The sequence below is a fragment of the Leguminivora glycinivorella genome, chromosome 3 (genome assembly GCF_023078275.1).
Source record: "Leguminivora glycinivorella isolate SPB_JAAS2020 chromosome 3, LegGlyc_1.1, whole genome shotgun sequence".
NCBI classification, from domain to species: Eukaryota; Metazoa; Arthropoda; class Insecta; order Lepidoptera; family Tortricidae; genus Leguminivora; species Leguminivora glycinivorella.
In genome coordinates, this window is record NC_062973.1 from 17,769,605 (window position 1) to 17,789,432 (window position 19,828).

General features: G+C 38.6%; 1 protein-coding gene across 1 annotated transcript in view; it reads left to right on the forward strand.

Annotated features, from left to right (window-relative positions):
* Positions 1 to 19,828, forward strand: part of LOC125224667 — a 41,441-nt gene that overhangs the window by 15,430 nt on the left and 6,183 nt on the right. Inside the window, exon 4 of the mRNA XM_048128094.1 lies at positions 15,245 to 15,400. Within this exon, the coding sequence (XP_047984051.1) occupies positions 15,245 to 15,388 (144 nt within the window). The 3' untranslated portion in view covers positions 15,389 to 15,400. The remainder of the gene's footprint in view (positions 1 to 15,244; positions 15,401 to 19,828) is intronic.

The following is a 19,828-nucleotide window of genomic DNA, read 5'->3' on the forward strand; positions in this document are numbered from 1 at the left end:
TTTGATTAGAAATTACGAGTTACAACTATTTACCTGCAAATATATACTGTGTAGAGAATTTTATGGAAATATACCTACTTCTCCTAAACATCATAACTGTAGCTTTTCCTGAATATATAAAAAAAACTGAAAATGGGGACATAAAAATGGGTAGGAGGGTGAAGATTAACATCTCGGCGAGTTTTCTACTTCATTTACAAGTTTTTTCCTAGTAACCGTCAGCTTCTTTGACCATAAACTTTATGTAAAAAGATATTATGTCACGTCACTGCTGTTTAAAAATACACATTATTTTTTTCAGCCGTGAATAAATAACGCTTTTTCATTTTCATATTGAATGCCTTTAACCTGTATACATGCCAAAGTTTCGAATTTTATTCTTGTTGTTCATGAACCTACTAATAGCAGGTTACTTACTCGTATAACGTATTTTGATGATCATGATGAAATCACTCATCCAGTCACTGATGAAATCTGTGCTATTTATATTAAGATATGAATAAAATCTAAAGTATGAAAACTATGCAATTGAAACTTTGTCTATTTAATAAAGTTGCTATTGATATCATATCCTGACAATTATATTTATCTGGTTTAAACCAGACCCCAAATTCGAGGATTCAGAAGAACGACAAAATGCTTCAAGAAAACAGCTTTTCTCTTCGCTTGACTCGTGTTGGTGGGGGCACTACCGCCACTAATATCTCCAAATAAAATACAACCCAGCAAAAGATAAAATATCATACTTCATAATAATTTATTGATAAATCAATACCATTCTATGCCTACCTCGAATTCTCAAGTCAACTTTTGTCAAAGGAGTCAGACAGCTTGCTGAAGGATTCGTATAATCTTGCAAATTAGACAAATATCTGTAAATATAAAGTACCGTAATCATACCCACCAAATAAAAATAAAAAAAATTGTCCAGCTTTATCAATGTATGATTATGGACTTTCATTAAAATTTATTGAGAAGTTAAAATACTGAAATCTTTTAACTATTATGGAAAAATGGCGACAGTTGACAAACAAAATTTCTGTCAGGCTGGCCACATGTTTGGCATAGACATAGAAAAAATATAGACGGAGGGTAGCACGATCTAATTAACCTTATACCAAATTTTGAAAGACAGAAATACCTACCCTACCTGATCTTCAATCAGTACTGTATCTACCGCCGCCTTTTCTTTCGAACAACTCAATATGTTTATGAAAATTATACGTAAGTTTGTTCACTAGTTGGACATCAGTCATATATTTTCTAAGTGGAAAGTTGTGCTGTAATGACGTCACAGACGCGTCATCTAGGGGTTTCTACAATCTATGATGTTTAGATATCGTAAATGTCACTTGATAACATCATATGAAAATTAAATACTTACGAGTATATATAAATTATCATTTTCTTACCTTTTCACAGTCTTTGGTTAGAATTTTCTTTATTTATTTGTTTTCTAGCACGCAATTATTTTTTCTGCCTCCTCAAAGCTTTGTTCCCCATTGTTTCAATGACACGTGACCACGCGGAGAAAACTGACACAGGTCCGTCCTCTGAAAGCGCCGCCGCGCGACTGAAGAGGCCATAAGTGCCATCGAAAATGTTTTCAATTTCAAAAAATTTTTCAAAAAAATTTTTTTTTTGCAAAAACAGGATTAGTAACGGGTCTTTAAAATTGGGTTCATAGTTGTTCCATCTTTCCTCTGCGGATTTGGTAGTATTTGATAATTATTATATTATTTTAATGACGCTACCGGCACAAACTCATCAGATTCGTCTAGATAATCTTATTACCTATATATTGAAGTAAAAAAGAAGTCAAAAAAGTTTTTATCCCAGCTATGGGAACGATTTATTGGTTAAAGAAGAGGTAACTTTGGGATCATTTTCTATCGAGCGAAGTTGTAACATTCATGTTGTTCAACTCCATAACATACTCACCAGATGCTGAAATTTAACATATATCGTTTTCAGATTTTTCCATTGCGTTTTCCTATGTTTTTAACGGCTTCAAAAAACGAGTCCACGCAGCGTCTACGGAAATATATCGCCTTAAAAAGGGACGGATATGTGCTAGTTATTTCTCTTTTTGGTAGGATGGAGATTTCCACAGATAAGATACAAATGACACGCGAATTTCCACCGATTTTCAAAACTAGTGTTGCTAGCCCGCGATTTTTCAAATTTGCCGCCTTTTTCTAGTGACAAGATTTGGTTGACGGTCTATAAGAATTCATCATAATGTTTTTTTCAGTAAACTGATGACCAGGGCCCGTAACTAAAAAAAAAATATATACAACATTTTGTTAAAAATTATTATGGTAGAAGAACAGATAAATTTTTAGTCCCGAAAATAGTGTGTCGCCGATCTTGGGGCTTTAAATGTAAGGCTAGATTCTACACGAAAAATCGATCTAATTTTGTTTTGGGGCATTTAAAAATAAATGAAAATTAGATACTTTATTAGTCCTCAAAGTTTAATGGTTAAGTCAATGTATTATTGGATTTTGCGATAATATCGTCATTTCGTTGTACGAGGGTGAGATTACATTAATACCTTGGTACGGGGGCCTTTCATTGATAATTTTCAATTCCGCTTACAAACTTTTCTTCCTACCTTGGAATAAAGAGGATTATCTTTGTCTTTCGCCTTCTTGTAGCCTTAAAACTTGTTTAAAAACCAGTTAAAAACAAAGCTGACATCGACAATAAAGAAATACCATTGACGTATTTCTGTCAAATTATTTTATTCAATAAGTACAAAATGTCGAATCAACCGTTTACTGCGGCAGAATTAACTGATATGGTGTTGTTATACGGGGAAACACGAGGAAATGGAGCCCAAGCTCTCAGACTTTATCGAGAACGGTTTCCCAATCGTAGGATTCCACATAACTCTCGGGTAATAGTGAATGCTGTTCAACGAATAAGAGAGGGCCTACCGATTACCGGAAATACGCTGGAAGCAGTGGGCAACAACCCTTTGCCATTGCGATTCCATGACAGAGTTTTAAATTATTTTACTGACCATCCTCACTCAAGTACAAGGGACGCAGCTAGAATTTTTGAAGTCGACCACTCGGTGATTCATAAAATTTTAAAGAAAAACAAACAGCACCCTTTCAAGCCAGAGAGAGTACACGCATTGCTTCCGAGGGATTTCCCAATACGTAAAGCTTATTGTGATTGGTTTTTACGACAACATGGTCAAAATGCGGACTTCCTAAAAAGTATTATCTGGACCGATGAAAGCACATTTTGCCGTAATGGTATGTGGAATCGCAGAAATGTCCATTACTGATCAGCGGAGAATCCTCATTGGGCTAAGGAAACTGGTCATCAATATCGATGGTCTCTGAACGTATGGGCGGGTATTATTGATGAGACCATTATTGGCCCAGTGTTCATTGATGGCACACTGAACTCTGATAAATACCTGATGCTTTTAAATGAGCACGTTGTAACTTTTCTAAATGGGTTGCCTGCTGGCCGCCGTGCCGAAATTTGGTATCAGCAGGATGGTGCACCGGCACATTCTTCAGTCGCAGTCCGTAACAGATTAAATGAAATCTTTGGAAATCATTGGATTGGAAGATTTGGTCCTCATCGATGGCCACCAAGATCACCAGACTTGACGCCACTGGATTTTTATTTATGGGGGGCTATAAAAAATGATGTGTATGCTACACCGTCTGAGACGATGGAAGTTATGAGAGAAAAGATCATTGCCAGTTCTCGTAAGATTCGTTTGGCTACTTTACGATCTGTTCACAGAACAATCTTAAGACGATATGCAACTTGCATGCGACGAGAGGGCAGGCATGTTGAAATAAGAAGAAACCGAGAGTGAGTCTTATTGTTTAACTGATAAATAGGAGCTATTCGTTTTGAGTGTTTTTTTTACTTTAACAATAAATTAAGTCACAAAAAATGTTGTTTGTGCTTTTCTTTTCCTAAAAATTGCCTGCATAACAATAATACCAATGCGATACTTGGAAATAAATTAGATTATCATTTAATTGTTCAGTTCAGTTTATTTGTTAGATTCTAATGAACTTGACGTGACATTCATTTGACATTTGACGTCTCTTAAAGATAAACATGTATTAGTTACGATGTCAAGTTAACATTGGATTACGTACATTGAAAATCTCATTTACTTTGTATGAAAATAATTAAATTAACAAATTGCATTTTTTTAAGAACTTGTAAAACAAAAGTTGCTTAGTTTCGTGAGTCGAATCTAACCTTACATTTAAAGCCCCAAGATCGGCGACACACTGTATACAATGAAATAGAATGGTTAAGAGAGGAAAACAAATATAGTTTATTGCAAGTAAAGAATAAATTAAAAAAAACACTTATAGATAACCTACCTTAATTGCAGCTACCAAGCAGTAATAGGAATTCATTGTATTGTTTGTTATACTTACTATTTTGTAAAGCATGTTAGTTTAAGCACATATTCACGTAGGTGTGTATTTACTAAATTACTATTTAATGTTAAATTTAGGGTAAGCATTATTTAGAATTATAGCAACTTAAGAATGGTACATAGCTTTGTAAAAAATGAGCGCTGTCTCGCCAACAAACTGCATGAGCAGTTTGGCGAGAAACTTTAAAAATGTAAAATGTATGTTACCTTTAAATAAATAAATTAAAAAAAAAAAAAAAAAAAACTTTCATGCCGATGACATCAATTTGACGTCACGCTGCATATATTTGTTTATTTGTTTATTTATTACAGTACATCCACATCATATGTATTACATCTTACACAATTGATTTAATTGCTTATAGTTCTCAGTCTGATACAAAATGACAATTAAAGATAGCATATGACTTACTTGACTTGACTTAGTGTCCTGTGTCCTCTAGATGGGGCAGAGGGCATCCACAGTGCGTCGCCATCCCGAGCGGTTTTGAGCTTCGCGCTTTACTTCGCTCCAGGTTATCCCTATCGCCTTCGCTTCTGCAGTGATCGTCCGCCGCCAGGACTGCTTAGGGCGGGCACGTCTTCGCTTTCCTTGGGGATTCCAGTCTAGGGCTTGCCTCGGTATGTGGTCGGGGTCCCTTCGGAGCGTATGGCCAATCCAGTTCCATTTGCGGCGTTTGATCTGCTGATTGATCGGCGTCTCACCGCAGCGTTCCCACAGAGCTGTGTTGGAGATTTTCTCGGGCCAGTATATTTCGAGAATGCGGCGAAGACAGCGGTTGACAAAGACCTGGATCCGTTGCGAGATGTCCTTAGTGACCTTCCACGTCTCACATCCGTACAGCAACACGGGTTTCACGTTGGACCGGAATATCTTGAGCTTAACTCTCCGAGTCAGTTTCCGCGATTGCCATATAGGACGGAGTCGTGCGAAGGTTGCTCTCGCCTTGGCGATCCTCGAAGCGATGTCCTCTTCGGTCCCTCCAGTTTCCGTCACTACACTACCAAGGTACGTAAATTTGTGGACTGTCTCCACACCCTCTGTGCCGATGAGCAACGGTACCGAACTGGTTGCTCTGCACCTCATGTCTTGGGTCTTCCTGGTGTTGATTTTGAGTCCCGTCTCCAAAGCCTCTCACCGTAGGTCGTCCAATTTGGCTTGCATGTCGGCGCGTGTGTGGCTCAATAGGCATAGATCATCGGCATAGTCTAAATCTTCCAGCACGTTGGACAGCCCCCACTCTATGCCGCGGCGCTTTCTATTGGTCTTGACCATGATGCCATCGAGGACGACAAGGAAGAGGAGAGGAGAAAGAAGACACCCCTGTCGTACACCGGCCTGAACCGGTATGTCCTCCGAGATGAGACCGTCGTGAGTTACTCTACAGGAATAGTTCCTGTAGATGGCCTTAATCAAGTTTGTTATTTTCTCGGGGACTCCAATTTCTTGTAGCCGGTCCCAGATACAGTTCCATCTCAAGGTGTCGAAGGCTTTTTCGAAGTCCACAAAGGTCAGGTACATTTCCCTCTGAAATTCTGATGCCTGTTCGAGAATTATGCGTAAGGTGTTGATCTGGTCCGTACACGATCGGTTGGGCCGGAAGCCAGCTTGCTCTTTGCGCAGAAGAGGTTCTACTGCCCTCGAGAGTCTGTCCGAGATGATCCTGCAGAGCACCTTGGAAGGAATCGAGAGCAAAGTGATGCCTCTCCAATTGCCACAGTCACTGAGGTCTCCCTTCTTGGGTACGGTGATCAGAAGGCCCTTGCTCCAGTCACAAGGTAACTCTTCGGCTGACCAGATGTTCCTCAGGAGAGGCGTCAGCGCGTTTGCAGCGGTAGGGATGTCGGCTTTCAGCATTTCCGCTGTGATGAGGTCCTCTCCTGGGGCTTTCCCATTCTTCAGCGATCGGATAGCCTTCACTACTTCGTCCGTTGTAGGGGAGACACATCGATGTCCAGGCCTTGTGTGGGCAAGCTGGCCGCACTTGTAAGCGTAGCGGGGTCGTTTGGGACTTGGAAGATCTCTTCAAAGTGCTCCCGCCAGCGTTGAAGCTGTCCCTCCGATGTCACAATAAACTGGCCTGTCTTGTCTTTCAAAGGCTTCTTCTTCCTCTGGTTTCTATTTCCGGCCAAGGTCTTCGTCGCCTTGTACATCTCCCTGAGATTTCCGGAGTTGGCTGCGCGTTGGGCACAGTCCGCAACCTCCTCAGCCCATACTCGACGGTCATGACGGGTACTGCGGTAGATTTTTCTGCGAACTTGTCCGTATCGGCGCCTCAGGTCTTCGCGCACTGCCTCGTCACTAGTTGCCAGGAGCTGAAGATGTAACCCGCGCCTTTCTTCGATGAGTTGCCAGGTATTTTGTGACATCCAGTCTTCGCGTGTGTGCGTTTTGTGTCCAAGGACGACGGAGCTGGTCTCTGTATAGGCCATTTTGATGTGGTTCCACTCCGCGTCGACAGAAGTGGTAGGGCCCGCTTTGAGAACGGAGAAACGGTTTCGCAGCTCGAGTCTAAAGGCGTCTCCTACATCTGGGTCCTGCAGCTTGTTGACCTCGAAGCGTTTGCCCATCTTGGTAGTCGCGCTGGCAGCTCGGGCTACAGCTACTTTGAGCCGCACCTCAGCGACGACTAGGTGGTGGTCACTGTCGATATCCGCGCCACGGCGGTTACGAACGTCGAGCAGTGATGAACGCCATTTGGAGCTGATGGCGAGATGGTCAATCTGGTTCTTGGTGACTCCATCGGGTGAGTTCCATGTGTACTTATGGTGGTCTCCTTGAATGAATAATGTGCCTCCGATGGTAAGGTCGTTGTTTTGGCAGAATTCCAAAAATCTCTCCCCGTTCTCATTCCGGACTCCCAGCCCATTTGTGCCCATGTGTCTCTGACATCCGTCGTTGTCTGTGCCAACCTTGGCATTGAGATCCCCCATGACGATGACTATGTCCTGCTTGCGGGTGTTTTTCAAAGTTAGGTTGAGTGAACTATAGAAATCGTCCTTGTCTTCTCTTGATGCCAGGTTTGTCGGCGCGTAACATTGAACGACGGTTATCTTGCGGGCCTTACTGTTAAATCGGGCTGTGACGATTCTATCTGAGATGGGTTTCCAGTCCAGTAGGCTCTGCTTCGCAACATCAGAAAGGAGGAATCCTACGCCTTTCTCACGTACACCCTCTTCGTCTTCCTTCCCGGAGTAAAGAAAAGTGAGGCCCCTGGACGTTCTCAGTTCTCCGAATCCATTTCTGCGCACTTCACTGAGACCGAGTATTTGCAGTTTGTATCGGAGCATTTCTGCTTCTGCTTGGGCTAGTCGGCTATCTTCGCTCAGTGTTCGCACGTTCCAGCAAGCAATTCGTGTCCGTATTTTCATGCCAAAGGTCGTCGTAGTTTGATCGGTCCGGTTTTGCACTGTTTCAGTTTCTTTAATCGTTGAGTTTCGGGTAAGCGAAGGATTAGTCCACTATACCCTAGCCCAATGGTGGGGCTGCCACCTCGGAGCCGTTGGGCTTGCTCGGTTTTGTTTCGGGTATCCTCCCTAGTGAGTTGATTCTGTTTTGAGGCGCAGAAGATTCACCTTTCGCCCTGCATCCTCAGCTCAGCTGCAGCACAGAGGTAGCGGTCGCGCGGCGGCGCGGCTGCAGCAGTCCCCAGAGGGGACGGCGGGGACGTGGATGACGCGGACTGGCTAGAGCTCTGCGAACAATACGGTGTTCCGCTACGAACACAGCAGATGGTTTCTTGGCATTTTATAGGTAATGCTGTTCTCACTACCAGCGCTTCCCACCAAGACCAAACCCTAGCTTCCCCCCCCCAAGATAGGATAGCATATAGGATGATTCAAATAGTTTTATTGTAGTAATTAATCATTATCCATTAATGAATTTAATCGTGTACAAATGACTTCAAAAGTAAGCTATTCGAACGTGGAATAATTAATATCTACTTGATACGTGAAAAGTAAATTAAATTATTTGTTTATTTTTTTACATTCATTTTATTAAATATTTTTGTAACTATATTTCAATAAATTATTGAAACAAAATAATTGTTTCCTATTCATATCACGTATCAAGTAGGTATTAATTATTCCGCGTATGAATAGCTTACTTTTGAAGTCATGATTAAAATGATTGATACAAACTGCCATCCCTTTTCTAACCCACTAAAAGGACGAAAATCAAAAAAAGCTGAAATTACTTTTCTTCTACTTCTATTTACTACCTTTTTACTAAGTTTTAAGTCCCTAACTAAAAATAAAATTGGATCCCCATACAAACTGAAATCTACTTTTTAACCCCCTTAGGGGTCAAATTTTTCAGAATCGCTTCTAACGTCTAATATACATTATAAACGTAAACTGTTGTGCCAAATTCAACTTCTTAGCTTTTGTAGTTTCGGCAAACTATCTATAATCACAATTTTACTGATGTTCATAGCGAAACTTTAAGTCGGTCTGGCGGATGGTTGGGTCCATCCGATTGGTCTGGCTGCTTACAAACGGTCTAGTTATAGTTCCCTGTGTATCATATATCAAAATCAGGCTTGAGAAAATGAGGAAAGTTAGAGTCGTTTTTTGTCAACTTTGTCGCGTCTGGCAAAAGTTACGGCCGGCGGAAACGGTCTGGCATTGATGATAACTAACTTCTAACAACGTGTTCTAACACATACATAAAACACAGCCTTGAGAATTTAAGGAAAGTTAGCACTTTTTTTTTTCACCTTCAGCACTTGATAGCAAAAAAATGGCCGATGGGCCGAACTAGAAAATATGCAGACGTTAAACGTCGATACGAACTCTACATTATCCCAAAGTTTCATCCTTGAGAATTTGAGGAAGGTCTGGCGGCCCTCGGCTCTTGATCTAATAGAAACTTTATAAATATACAATGTAGCATTATTCCGAATTGGTTTTGTTGTCATCCTAAACTTTTATCTCGTTTATTATTCTCGTTGTACTGAATAAAAAATATGAACAGTTTTCTTTCCTACAGAAGACAACCTCAAAGCCTGAGATTGAAAGAGTAAGTTTTTTTCTCTTAATTTATCTACAAAGAAATTTTTTATTAAAAACTAGAAAACTAAGGTAAGATCCCAATTTGTTGAAATTTGTGCAAATAGGCTGTATAAATTACAGAAAGTTGGAATTAAAGTAAGTCGTACTGAATAATATTAAATCTTTATCTGTCTAGAAAGTTTCTAATATTCTACCAGGTGTCTCACCTCATCTAACCTGCTGTGCAGGTCAGTATCACATTGTCTTACCTACCTTTCATAACCAGCATAATTTCTTAGAAGTATATTTAATGGTTAGATAAGTTATGATTACGATTTATTTTGATTTAGTGATCTACCTATTATTATAATTAAATTAAATTGCACTTTTACTTTAGTCAAAAACTTTGCCCCGTACAGAAAATCCATACTAATATTATAAATGGGAAAGTGTGTGTGTCTGTTTGTTTGTCCGTCTTTCACGGCAAAGCGGAGCGACGACTTGACGTGATTTTTTAAGTGGAGATACGAGGGGTGATCCAAAAGTAATGATAATCAGTATGAAAGACACATAAAATGTTTAATAAAATAATTTATTTTTCTACGTAATCTCCTTCCAAGTCTACACACTTGGACCATCGTTTCTCCAGACTACGAATTCCTTTAAAAAAAAAATCTTTTTCTTGACCCTCCAAAAATGCCTCCACAGCGGCCATTACCTCGCCATCATTCAAAAATTTGTTGCCTCTAAGATCTTCCTTCAGCCGTGGAAAGAGATAAAAGTCGCTGGGGGCTAGGTCTGGCGAATATGGGGGTGTTCCAGCAATTCGAACCCTGAATCACGGATGGCAGCCATCGCAACACCGGCCTTGTGGGGCGGTGCGTTGTCCTGGTGAAACAGGATGCCAGCTCGAAGTTTACCCCGCCGCTTTTCTTTGATTGCCTCTCTCAATCTGCGTATTTGGTCAGCGTAGTAGGAGCCCGTAATAGTGGTTCCCTTTTCCAGGTATTCGATCATTATGACTCCCTCAGCATCCCAAAACACTGAAGCCATGACCTTACCAGCGGAGCTTGCTACCTTGAATTTCTTCGGTGTAGGGGACGACGCTCGCTTCCAGGTCATGGATTGCTGTTTGGTCTTAGGATCGAAATGATGGATCCAAGACTCGTCCATGGTTACAAACCGACGCAAAAATGTTTCGGGATCAGTTTGAAATTTTTCAAGATTAGACTTCGAAATCTCACAACGTATTTTCTTTTGTTCAGCCGTTAACATTCTAGGCACCCAACGAGCGGAGACTTTTTTCATATGTAATTCATCAGTTAAGATTCTTTGAATGCTGCCATACGAGATGCCTGTGAGCTCAACTAGATGCCTGATAGTCATCCTTCTATCTGTTAAAACGAGATCATTAATTTTTTTTACGTTTTCTCCAGTAAGGGCGACAGATGGACGGCCTTCGCGGTGTTCATCTTGAGTGGATGTTCTTCCCAAGTTAAACTCCTTTGACCAGCGTGCCACTGTAGAATACGGCGGAGCGGACTCCCCCAGTGTTCCCACTAATTCAGCGTATATATCTTTAGTACACATTTTTTTCAAACAGAAGTATTTAATAACCGCTCTCACCTCAGTTTTCTCCATTTTTGCGATATTGTTCCGACTGCTCGTGAAAAAACAAATGCAACTCTCTGACAGATACATATTTTTTTTTTTATTTTTTTTTATTTACTAAGGAGTCTTTGTGGACAGTAACGGCATACCTATTTATTTTAATCCGATGCAAAAAGTATTCAGTTATCATTACTTTTGGATCACCCCTCGTAGTTGAAGGGATGGAGAGTGACATAGGCTACTTTTTGTCTCTTTCTAACGCGAGCGAAGCCGCGGGCAAAAGCTAGTTATAAATATTATAATATACGCACGAGTAGGTAATACAAAAATTGCTAACCGAAGTATTTTTATTTGCTTTTATCGCTGGCTCTTTCTACATTAAACTGATTGTCAGCGAGAAAATTTAGAATTATTATTCCTAAAAACCTATAATTCCAACCAGTTCGCGTCAGATATTTATTTAAGAATTAAGATAATCGGACTATAGGGAAGTACTAAAACTGTATACTAGGCGGATCTTGAAAGTCATAAAGCTTTTTATTATGTAATGTACCTAGAGGTATTTAAAACTAGAAACGGCCATAGAATCTATTTGAAGCACGTAGTCTTAATTGCTAAAGTTTTCCAATTATTCGTACTGCCGGTCGGTGGTTAGATGTCGTTCTTCCTGAATCTTGGTCGTCTTATATTTTATTACTAGTGGGTTTTTTACTACTTCATTGGTTTTAATATTGAACTCGATAGCATTAACCCTAGGTTTCTCCAAAGAGCCAGTTCACCGACGCGATAAGACAACGAATTTTTTTTGGAAACGGTCATGTCTATGAGGAGGAGCTCTTTAGTTCTACGGGACCCAAGTCTACGTATATTTTAAGCAGAGGTCAGAGTAATAAGCAACAATGTGCTTATTTATTTTTGTTCTCAACTCGACACTATGTTATCATTAAGTAGTTAATTCAACACAATAAGAAACCCAAATTATCGGATTTCTTGCGAAAAATCAACAATTTAAACATGACAATTCCGACTACATCTCTCCCAATTTCTAAAATGACGCTAGAAACAAGGTCGACAAAACGTCCCTCGTTCGCGTTGATTAGGCAACAGCAACTGGGTCTTCATTTTGGGTTTATATCGTCGCAGTAAATGGGATGCGTGACGCAGCATCCTGCGAAGGTCGCTCCAATTTTAACAAGAGTAATTTTATTTTCTACCTACTAAATGTTGTCATTCACGTTCCCACTATATTCGTATATTAGAGGCTGAACGTGTCACAATTTGAACTGATAGTTACTTACCTGTGATATGAAATGAAATGCCACGCGAAATCTGCAAGCTGTCAGTATTTAGGGCCGCACTACCTATACTCCTATTTTTAATTAGCCGGAATTATTGTAAACAAAAGTGTGGCCGGTGCTAAAAAAAATTTGCACCATTCGAGGTATTAAAATTGACGATATTTTACACGTTTAATAAAAATCTTTACATATTCCACTACACAAATAATGACTCTTTTTAAACGAAAATAAATTGAAACACTAAAACTTTTTGGTATATTTATTGAAATTAAAAAGCCGTTTTTGTCGGGTAGTTTGTATATTGCACTGGTATTACTGTGGAAATGTACCTGGGCGACCAAGTAGCGGGCCGCTAAACATTATTTTTTAGCAACTTTTGAGACTAGGTGGCAGTGATTTTTAATTAATAATTAAAACCGTCTTTTTCAAATGCGATGGTGGTAATAAGGTGGTTATAAATTAAATTATTGGTTTTGTGAGTATCTGATATGACAGGACATCGTCTATTTTGGACCGATTTCTATATTGACTTGCATGGGATCATAACATAATATAACAGTCATTGTGTTCGATCGCTTCACGATTTTTAAGTATGTAATAGAGTGATCGTTAATAACTGGTTAAAAGTAATTTGATTTTCTCTCGGCCCTTACTCTGAGAACCCCTGACTTGAGCTGCACGTGTTACTTTGACAGTGACAGCAGTTTGTTTACGTTTATTCCGTTCAATTTGTAATGGGACTATAGTCGTTTTGACCGGGTTTCTATGGCACGCTAAGTAGATGCGTTTTCTTTTTTCTTGATCTATGGTATATACGAAATCTGTGTACGTTTCAATGGTTGGATTTGAAGCCACCGAGATAATTATAATTATTAAAATAAAGCTTCCATATATATCTATCTATCTATTAATTTTCTCATTAATCTCATGATAACATATCAAACATATTTAAATAATATTTTTGTCAATAATCACTCTCGTAAGTTATGTACTTAAGTAGAAAATGGTAACAGAAAGTTAATAAGTTCTGGTTTTCCAGGACAGCCGTTCAGTTGTATTGCGGCCGTCTCCATTTTTCGTAATAACTAGGAAAAGTAGAAAACCCGTGCTTTATTAAACCGACTATTATTTAGTGGTCCTTGGCGTTCTAAGGCTTAAATCGAATGGTTATACGTTAAGGTGACGGACCCAATCATGGACAGTTTAAGAAAAAAATTCGCCTGTTTTTGATATTTCACTGATAAATGTAAAAATTCTACCGCCAAGCGTGTTAAATCTTGAATGTCCTATCCTTCTTCTACATTTCAAGCGTATTGCAGAATAGATACTCCTATTGGTTTCTTCATAGTTAACAAATTAAAACTAGGTGTTTTTTCTCCAATTATGGACGGCAGTTCTCCAGTAATGGATCCCCCATTATGGACAGTGAAATAAGTTTAAAATTTTACTTTTAAAGCCAACTGATACGCTATGAGTCAATTTTATACACCATAAATACAATTAGTTTGGGTTATTTTAACATAGGATTGTTTCTCGTAAATTTTGGTTTTGTAAATTGTTCCTTGTCCATCATAGGAGGTAGGCAGTTTTTCGGGTCCAGTAATGGACACTCGCAAAATAACGTCATTTCTTTATATCTTTGGAGCAACAAACTAGTATGTTTTATACCTTATCTCATGCTTAATGCAGTAAGTAAAACGCATTCAAGATTACACCGTGCGTTATTTTTTTATTATTTTATACATGAACTCATTTCTCTTAGCAACATTACTAAGAATTCGTCTTGATATTTTTTTCAGTAAACTGGTGAATTTTATCTTGTCTCCAAATCCTTCAGAAATAACCGAATTAATTGAAACTTCAAAATTAAACAGCTCTACAACTCTAGTTTATGGTACATAGCCGTCAGTTTTTTGAAACTTATTTTAGATACTTATTTTTAAGGATTTGTGTTTTTTTGTCCATAATGGCATCACCGTCCATTATGGGGTATTTTACCTTAATATGAAAACAATAGAAATCTAAACCCAGTCTACTGCTAATTCAGCAATTCCCGTCAACTTTGTACAAAAATTAAGGGAAAAGTTAAATTTGTTTTTTATTAATTCCTATTTTGTTACCAAGATTTGGTTGATGAATTGAGATTTTATTAAGTTTTATTTCGTCATTAAGGTTCTCTAGTATCTATATTTTCTTAATTATAACAATTATCCTGTATATATCTTACGAAAGTCGAATTATATCACTAAATGTTGGTAACAAAATAGGATCAATTAAAATTTGCTGACGTGGCATTGTACAAAGTTGACGGGAATTGCTGTATTCAAGAATAGAACACTGAAACTAATCTGATGTGTGTTTAAATTACAAATGTATAAAGTTCACTCAACTGTTGATATTTCGTTAGTCACTGAATTTTGGACAATATATTTTTGCGGTTTAACTTAACCGATTATGAAGTTAATGAAAATTAAATTTTATTCATCTATTATAAAATAGAGTAATCTCTGAGCCATTTTGATGACTTAAAATATAATCTAACATGGGACAGTTTTTATACTGTTGATCGCAAAACAAACTGCCAAAGCCCGTTGAGGTTTATTTATAGTTATTAAGGTTTAATTAAGGTTGTTTTTAGTTAACCGATCAAGTAATCAGCGGTAGACAATGTGGAAATATACTCTGGCATGGCGATTTTGTCAGTCAGAAAAAGGTGGTTGATTATGATTAGGTAAAAATATATGCGCAAGAAGTTGACTTTCAATGAAACTTGTTATTTCATATTTTTAAATTTAAAAAAAATGAAAAATTCACACCTCCAGCAAGACTCGATCTTCTGCATTAACTGTGAAACTTTTTCTAGAAATGTTTAGTTGAGATTACATTATTATTTACTTTATTGCAGATCAAGACTCTAGTTCATCCTCAGCCAAAAGAGCCGCAGAAGCATCATCGGCACTACCAGCAGCATCTAGTAGATTTACTTTTCGTGTGCCATTGCCTCTCAACAGATATCAAACCAATAGAAAATATTCAAGGAGTCAGATAGATGGTTATCAAAGTAAGTACCTATTCAATACAAGTACTTGTGCGCTTCAATAAAATAATTCTGCACTCTAAAAGTCCAAACAAATACCTCAATGTCTTCGCTTTTATTTGTACTTTGTTGTGACGTTCAATAAATGTTTTCTATTCTATTCTGTGTATATGAGTCCTATAGTTCGAATCAGGTTTGATTCGTATTTCAACAAAAAGTTTTCAATCACATTTTTGTCAGGATATCGTACGGAACTATTCTTTTGTGGCATGTAGGTATAGTCAATCAATTGGAACCCTAGGCCACTCTAAAACCATGTCAAAATGACAAGCAGTAAGTTAGAGAAATTTCTTACTATCTGATTTATAATTATAACGTCACTATGACATAGTTCTACAGCGGCGTAGGATTCCAATTGATTGACTGTACGAGTATTACTAACATGCGCAACTTTCTATCTGAAAATATTCCGAGTATTCTTAAAGAGCCTGGATGTCTCTAAAATTCAGAATTTAATAAAGATCGTGCTTTTACGAACAAGAACCTTGGTGTATACAAATACGGTTTGAATTTCAATCGAAGTTGAAAAGTAACATTTTCAATAATCGTTTTGCGGTAGACTATTCAATTTTGCCGAATACCGCTTATTTGGTGAATCAAAGCAAATGTATGTACTCTTTTCATATCCATCTACACACCGGAAATTTCTTATCCGTTAGTGAGTTAAGACGGAGTTTCCAAAATAAACGAATAGTTTATACGGATGTGGCCCGCATGAACCTTCTAAAATGGACCTTTCCCTAGTTGAAAATAAATTTCTATGATCATGCACTTACTTTTTCAATAGTTTGTTAAATAACTCTCTTGAAATAATTACAAACTCTTTTATTGGATCTAGAGCCTTTACCATTAGGTCTGGTGAAAACCGCATTAACACTAGGAAAGTATTAACTGCAAACATAGTCAAATTCATATTTTTTACATTCATAATACAAAATCACCATACCAACGATTCGGAAACCTGGCAGGAAAGTATGGTATGAATCAGGCCGTCCCTATCGCACTATTTGTAAGTTCGATAGGGACGGCCTGATGGTTTATCATTTATCGCGCAACCATGCTTGCCTGCCTGGTTTTAACTAGGAAACCAGCGCTTCAAGGTATGTGGTTAACAAGAAGCTGCTGAGAAGCCCGTTTTTTATTTGTTTTTGTCTTACGAATTGAAAAGGCATTGTCACTTGTCCCGGTAAACTCGACACCACGTCAGCGTGCTTACGCTGATGTTGTGAGTCAGCCACGAACAGCTGGCCGGGTCAACGCACCTACTAAGGTGTGTGATGAACGGGCCCCACTCAAGAAGTCCTTCCGCGCCAGTGTGGATAAGGAGGGATTCACACTGGTGGAAAGGAATAACAAGACACGCAGGGCGCCTCGAAAGACTCTGTGTGGCACTGCAGAGCCGGTTAATTCTGGTCACAGACCAATACAACAAGACGGCCCTTACAGGGCGACTCGCGGTCACCAAGCATACGACAAATCGGGTGTATAAAAGTTTGAACGCGTGCGACACCGATCAGAGCGCCCAAGTATACGACCCGCTAACAGTGTTCGTGTCCGCTCGGGAAAAAATCTTAAATAATTAAATTTGGTTGCAAACAATGGTTTCTTGCAGCATAAAGTGGTGTGGCATGTCTTCTAACACTTCCACATATAAAAAAGATGGACTAACATTCCATAGTTAAGTCAAATTAATTATTTTGTTGAATATTTTTTATTATCCGCGGAGTTCATTTATACTGGTCAATATGGTTGTACTGAGCGGCGCCGAGGCGCGTCCATCCCTTTTTGCCTAGTTAACAATGCGATATGCTATCCCTTTCACGTAAACGACTAGGGATGGGGCCATGTTAGTTTATGTCTGTTGCGGGAACTTCGTACTACCGTTCGTACCATGTGTTACTACCAATATATAAAAGAAAGCAGATTTGTAATTGTGAATAATTATCTAGAATCTGTAGTCTGTAGTGTTATTTAGTTGATTGATTAGTTTAGAATATTTAGTTGATAATTTAACTTAGTAAACGTAAGTAAAAATGCACAGTTTATTTATTAGTTACTAGAATGATTTTTATTAAGGTGCTATAACAATCATCATCCTCCTTGCGTTATCCCGGTATCGGCATTCGCCACGGCTCATGGGAGCCTGGGGTCCGCTTTAGAAACTAATCCCAAGATTTGGCGTAGGCACTAGTTTTATGAAAGCGACTGCCATCTGACCTTCCAACCCGAAGGGTAACTTGAGGAATTGAGGTCAACATCATAATCAGATATGAAATTTAATCTATGGCCACGTTTCTGGTCCATCAGCAGATCAGCTCCATGATACCATAATATTGCATCGTCACATGATTTACACAATTATGTGTGCAAAATTTCAGCTCAATCGGTTAAAATATCTGCTTTAAAAGTTGCATGATTTCACCCGAATATACTAACATTGCAAGTTAAATAAAAGCTTGCAAAAACGCCTAACTTGCGCATTTCTTACCATTACTTGTAGAAATAATACTTTATAACTAACGAAATATAAATAATATAATTATAATATTATAATTTGTTGCAAAACTAATTCACCACAGTACTGGTACCGGTACCATTGTCTATAATAGACATGTCCCATTCCCATTCCTACGGCTAATCGTAAAGGCGCGCCATTATTTGAAACGACCAATGGCAGCACCGTGCGCTCCCGCCTCACCCCGCAAGGATTGGTGATTTGCGTCTCGAACAATATCGCTTGCATTAGGCTTCTAGTGGGGTGTTCTGTGATTCTGGTCTACGGGTCGCAACACCGAGTGGGGCGCTCTACGTCCCATACAACCATTTCGGTCGCAAAATCTTCAAATCAGTAACTAACTGTCAAATGTGACATAACGCGTGGTAATGTCGTGCAAACAATGCGACCGTATTGATACAATAACAAAATGTAGTCGGCGTGTGCACTTGTTACGGTAACAAAATGTGTACGAATCTGTGGCTGTCAATGTCACTGTCAGAACGATTTTTAACGACACATTATTAGTCGACGTATGCACACATAACGGTAACAACATGTGGACGAATTTTTGGCTGTCATTGTCACTGTCAGAACGGTTTCTGACAGTGACATTGACAGAATTTGTACACACATGTGTAGGTCTGATTACCGAACTGCTCCTAAACCACTGTATCCGCAAATGACAATCTGAAATACGAAGGTTTCTCAAACTGTCTTGTGAAGTTGTGGACTGGTTGCTGTGAATCATTTAAATATGAGCGAATTAAATAATAATAAACAACGACGACCATTTAAGCACTCTTCGACATTTTATAGAAATGTGGGAAAGTTAAGAAAAGTACCGAACGAGGTGTACCCTTGTTTCGCCGACAAACTTTTCATCGAATATCATTTCATCGACAACAAAGCATCGAAAGTTTAGTTCGAGTAAAATTGTTTCGAGTAATTTGGTTTCAACTACTATTTATTTGAAATTTTCTTAGTTTTAATAAATACTATTCAACTAATATTTCTTCATCGCTGATTCATTTCAAAGTACTTCAAATAGCAGAAATACAAAACATCGCAATTCATTTAGTCGACGTATTATTACAAAACTTTCTCATTTGTCGTACTACACATTTATGGATGTTTTATTCTAGGAAACTTCAAATTGTCGATTTTATCGTGGCACATTACATACGTCCATAATTAGACTATGACCATTGGCTTTAATCCTATATTAGAGTACCAGTAGGTTTAGGTTAGGTTAGAACTGCGATGCTACAACACGATGAACGGGTTTTAAAGTAGGTTTAGGTTAGGTTAGAACTGTGACCACACACAAAAACGACCAGTTTACAGAGTAGGTTTAGGTTAGGTTAGAACTGCGACCTACACGACAACGAATAGCTTTTAAACCACAAACAAAAACGACCAGCTTACAGAGTAGGTTTAGGTTAGGTTAGAACTGTGACCACACAGAAACAAATAGTTTACAGAGTAGGTTTAGGTTAAGAGTTTTGAATGATTCACGGTTATTTTCATTAGACTTATATTGACCGGGATATAGACCGTGATTACCTTTTTGATTTTTGTCGAGCTCCCAATATTTCGACGCAGTTGCATGCATCATGATCACGGAAAACGGTCTATATCCCGGTCAATATAAGTCTAGGTTTAGGTTAGGTTCGACCTGTGATTTACACAGAAGCAAACGTATTGCAGAGTAGGTTTAGGTTAGGTTAGAACTGCGACCCTACACATCAACGAACGGTTTATACATATAGTAGGTTTAGGTTAGGTTAGAACTGTGACCACAGACAAAAACAAACAGTTTACAGAGTAGGTTTAGGTTAGGTTAGAACTGTGATCACACAGAAACAAACGGCTTGCAGAGTAGGTTTAGGTTAGGT